The sequence below is a fragment of the Zingiber officinale genome, chromosome 2A (genome assembly GCF_018446385.1).
Source record: "Zingiber officinale cultivar Zhangliang chromosome 2A, Zo_v1.1, whole genome shotgun sequence".
Lineage (NCBI taxonomy): Eukaryota > Viridiplantae > Streptophyta > Magnoliopsida > Zingiberales > Zingiberaceae > Zingiber > Zingiber officinale.
Genome location: NC_055988.1, coordinates 93,818,987 through 93,823,979, shown reverse-complemented (window position 1 = coordinate 93,823,979; position 4,993 = coordinate 93,818,987). Strand labels below are relative to the sequence as shown.

The window sequence follows — 4,993 nt, the reverse complement described above, 5'->3', positions numbered from 1 at the left end:
GAACATGGTTCGTAAACATTGTTCACGAACATTGTTGATAAATATTATTCACGAACATTGTTCATGAACGTAGTTCACGAATATTAACGAGTTGAACACTTATATATTTAAATTTATTTGTTTAATTTAATGAGATGTTCAAATTTATTTATTTAATTAATCTTATATATATTGAACGAATATAAATAAATTTTTATCAAGCTGAACACTACGTTTATTCATAAAGATTTGATTCTAATTGTGGGTTCAAAGCCTGATTTTGAAGGAAGAAGATGTGGAAGGGCTTTCACAACAACCTGTCATGTTCGGTCGGAAGTCTGCCTCATACTGAACACACAATGCCGCCACCGTTGCCATCTGAAAACACAAAAGAAAGGTAAAACGAAAATTACAAAATTGAATCGAAAGAGATTTTATTTATTTAATTTCAAATTTATAGTTATTTATTCACTGGCCTTGGTAACTGCTTGAGGGAAGTCAGTTTCTAAATTGTGATCAACACTTTGCTTCACTCAAATCTTGGAGTTGCCTAACAACCAGGGCAATTGTAAGAGTGTCCAAATTACTCTTTCAAAAATAAATAAATACATAAAATTATTATTTCTTTAATAATTTATCTTAAAAATATACTCTTGATCTAGCACTGTTATAGTAACTACAGGTAATTACTATAACTTATAAAAGTTTTCCGGTAACTACTACTTATAAAAACTATCCAGTAATTACTATAACATATTTAGAATAAGTTATAGGAAATTAGCATCACGGTTGCGAATGCTGAATCTATTCGGAACGACCATCTACAACCGTAAGGATTAGTGAATACTCCAAAGTTAGTTCCTATATCCACATTCTAACCAGTAAGTTTTACAACCCCCGCTAAATCTCAACCATCAACAAAAAAATTCTACCGTAACGAAATACAATCGAACTCATTAGCTCTAATCCAATCACTGTCGCAACGCAAAGACCAAGCTGATTTCTTCCTACAAGAAAAGATAGGATCAGAAGTTAATCGCCCATAGATGGTCAATTCACCAACAAGTATCGCGCTACTAATGCATGACTCTAATGTTTGTTGATCAGCAAACCTAGAGTTAGTTACGCGGCGGAGACCCAGCAACTGAACCTGCAACTGATGCAAACGAAGGTACCGCATCTTCTTTAGAGATGGCGACAAAATTCAGTGGAACAGCAGCAGATAGTCTCCGTGTCTCCTTGAAGTAGCTATTGTAGCGCCCCGAGTGTGAGCGCGGTGTGAGTACCTCAGGAGTTGCACTGCCAACAGAATTCCGCCGGGGTGAAGGAGTCATGAAGCCATTGCCATTTCCGTTCTTTCTCAAACTATTGCTGCGTTTCGGAGTCGGTTTGGATCCGTAAACTGCTTCCTTTTCGGTGAGAAGTAGATTTTGCAACTTTTTGTGCTCCTGCAGTAGCGAATACAGTTACTTGCCAGCACCGAGTACAATTAATTGTGAAAATCTTAGGCCTTAGTTATAAGAACCAAGAAGATACCCTGTCTCGTCGTTTTTCCTCTTCCTTTAGTTGTCTTTTAAGTTTGTATTCTTCGAGAAGCGACACTAGGCGCACCTAGAGCAAGTGAAACAAACACTTAAAACTTTACGAACAAAACTCACTCCCTTTGAAATCTCGTAGTAGAAGGGGAAATTTATCCTACCCCATCATACAGGAAAGCTGAATTTCTCTCATCCTCCCAAGCAAATACTTTGTTTGTTAGACCATTGACGATAGCTAGAAGCAAGAAGATCGCCATGGAATCAATATTAATTAATTTGTGGGGTATATTGATCTATATATGGTGATGGTTCAGCCAAAAAGTACCTGGAATTTTGCTGGCAGTGACTCTCGCCTTCTCTGCACGTTTTAGATTCAGATGAGCACCTCGACCGACACTGTACTTGTTGGCGTCCTGCGAACATCAGAACCAGCAATCTTTCAGTTATGACATGATCTTGTATTATTTGTTCGATATGCAAAATGCCAACCTTGTCGTATTCTTCAAGCCAGTCTTCTTCTTCACAAGCCAAGAGCCATTTATTTACTCTGTCGATGATTTCTTTCCGGATCGTAGATTCTTCTTTAACTTTTGTAATTTGTGCCTCGATGTTCGCCAGGAGTTCTGAAGGATCAACAAGGCCTAGATGAATAGAATTTTCATCGACATTGCGAGTTAGACAAGCATATGCCAGTAATTATGTTGATACGACAAAATAAAATGACAAGGCATTTTCGTACAAGAAGCTAGCAGTGCACAGACTTTCTCAGGTGTCGTGCTCACATCTGGTTCGATGTGCGTGTTTATGCATATCTCTTCTAGTTCCGACCTCTTCTTCAAAACAAGTTCTTTCATTCTACCAACTTTTAGTCGTGTAAGCCTATCAATCTCGGTTTCTATCTGTCAAATGAAAATCAATTAAGTAGTTCACCAGCTTAACATGTCTGAATACAACTCTCTCACCTGCTTGATTGTTTCCATTGAGAGCACACCCGAACACGTAACATCGACTTCAGGAAGTCCAAGCATGTTCATTACCACTTCAAATGGCTTTCGATCTTCTTCAGATGAATTCATAAGATTCCACAGTTCCGAAAGTGTTTTAGCAGCATCTTGCAACTGCACACCATAATCAAATAAAGACATACAACTAGCAATTATACAAAAAGTCGAAATTGCAGCACTCTATATATACCTTTTGAGTTCTCATCTTCTTTTCAGCTTTAAGTTTAAGAATAGCTTCTGAGAGACCCTTTATCGTCGTGTCACTAATATTAGTGGACCGCTCTACACAAATCTCGTAAAGACTTGGATGCACTTGTTCAACTATCGTCCTGAAGTCCATTCCAAGCACGCCGCATAAAGAATGCACCTCGTTTACTTGCTCCATCACTTTGTGAAGCCTATCAGACTGGAAGCAGTAAAAAACTTGGTCAAGAATGTCAAATCTAATTTGATTAAGTAAAATCGAGAAGGATAATGATAAACTTCCTCAATTTTCTATATCCATCAATGATTTACTCCATTTGATTGATACATCATTAGCAAAATTTTCTTCAAATGTAGGGTTAGAGGGTTAATAGAAGTCGATCACAACTAAGCAATACCTTCTCCTTCTGGAGATTCCGTAGCTTTGCTTGATACTCAGCGAGCTTCCTTGTTGACAAATTATGTTCTTCAATCTTGAAAGTGTCACCCGCAGCATCACAGCAGCGACTAAACCCTACAATCTCTGCATTGAGCTTCTCGATCTGAGACAGTAAATCAGAAAACTGTTTAATCCTATCCTCTTTCTTTGCAGTGAGATCTTCTAGAAGTGGAGTAAGTAGGCCAAGTTTTTCCTTTAGCGATGTTGAATTCCCTATCTGCGTGCAGAACATCAAGTAGAGATCAGCAAAAGCTAAACATGTAAGTAACAAAGATAATCCCAGACATGATTCGAAGTTGTCCCGATCAGTTTTTCCTCCCACCGATCCATCCTTTATTACATTTATAGTTAGTTTGAGTAACATATCAATCGAAATTATCAGTCATATGTTCATGCCACTCCTAACTCTTAAGCATCTTAAAGCCAATTTGAGTAACAACTCATGCTATGATTTTGCTGCTAGCTATTGATGAAGAAACATTGATATGGTAGTACCTTCAGATGCACAATTTGCTCGCCAAGTGAGGCCGTGAGCGAAGCAAGCTCTGCTTCTTTGGCAACCAGAGATTGATGGAGTCGTGCCCGTGCGGTCCTGGCTTCCTCGACCTTCTTCTGGTACACTTTCATGCACTCTTTTTCCAACTCCAGCAGCATCTGATCTTTCTCCTCTTCGCTCTCGCCGATCTCGGTCCATATTTGCTGTTATTGCAAGAATTACAGTAAGCATCACAAGCATTGAGGCAAACCCTAAAAAATGTCTACACTTCTAGATTAGGGTTTCGCATCAAGAATCAATGAAACTGAAGAAGAATCTATCAATGGCCATAATCCTCACGTCGAAACCCTAGTAGAGTCGAAACTAATCGAGAACGAGAAGAAACGAAAGAAAAGAAAACATATTTCCACAGTGAAGCATATAACGGGAGATTCGCACCTCGAGTTCTTGGAGCAAAGCGCCGCAGGTCGTCTCCAAGCTGATACTGGTCCGCACGCCGCCTGCCATTTCCGCTCCCTCCCGCGCCCCTTTTTTGTCTCTCTCAGCAGTAGAGAAGCGAGACAGAAGAGGAAAGCTGGCGCCTTTCCGCCTCCAAACAACAGCAGGAACTCAAGTAAGCATCACCGTAGCTCTTAAAGTAACAACGGAGCGCTTCCTTCGACCCAGCTTCGACTTCGTCGGCGCGGCGACGGACAGACTGGAGAAGAGAGGAGAAGCAGCTAAAGGCCGCAACTTTGGGGAGGAAAGGGAGAGGCCTTACGGGGCTTGAGCCTCGAAGTCGACGGCGAGTAGAGCAAACGCAGATGCAGCAGCAGCTCCACTTCCACTCCTGCACAGAGCAGCAAGCAAAGCCAAACAAGGGAGACCATAAAAATGCAACTTTTATTGGTGAACTGGGAACACCACCACCGAGCATGTGTGGGAGTGAGACTGTCATTTTGTAACTGCCAATGGAAACACGGTAAAAAACATTTTTTTTGGATTAAATTTTTACCACAAGCCGAATCTTTTACTTAATAATCTATTGCCTCTGATAATGCTCTTCAAAAATCAATCAACAATATCAGATTCATTCCAATGAAGCAGGTAACACCGGATCTGTGTCACGGATTCGACTCTATATAAATTTTCAGTTGATGATCCGAATAAATTAAAAAATATTTATATAATAATTATACCTATCTTTGTAAATATATCGTAATTAAAGATGGACCGTAAATACGTGGTACTTTGGTTAACAATATAATATTCATATTCCATCGTCATGTTAAATCATCCTAAATGAGGTATTAAAATTTTTGAATGGATCAAAAGACGTATATTAATTTAGTAT

At 39.4% G+C, this 4,993-nt stretch overlaps 1 protein-coding gene across 3 annotated transcripts; it reads right to left on the bottom strand.

The window, feature by feature from the left end:
• Positions 1-784: 784 nt before the first annotated feature.
• LOC122041574 (65-kDa microtubule-associated protein 6-like) lies at positions 785-4,543 on the bottom strand. Of its 3 annotated transcripts, none has more exons than XM_042601300.1 (12): positions 4,099-4,543; positions 3,660-3,863; positions 3,124-3,381; positions 2,712-2,927; positions 2,480-2,635; positions 2,257-2,416; positions 2,007-2,158; positions 1,843-1,930; positions 1,679-1,752; positions 1,516-1,590; positions 1,092-1,427; positions 785-986 (listed from the first exon to the last, which is right to left on the bottom strand). In XM_042601300.1, exons 1-11 carry the CDS (start codon positions 4,165-4,167, stop codon positions 1,098-1,100), a joined length of 1,782 nt encoding a protein of 593 aa, XP_042457234.1. In that variant the 5' UTR covers positions 4,168-4,543; the 3' UTR covers positions 785-986; positions 1,092-1,097. The 3 variants fall into 3 exon arrangements, with proteins under 3 accessions (XP_042457234.1, XP_042457235.1, XP_042457233.1); XM_042601301.1 differs by having other exon boundaries at positions 785-982; XM_042601299.1 differs by having other exon boundaries at positions 785-1,427.
• Between the last annotated feature and the right edge of the window lie 450 nt (positions 4,544-4,993).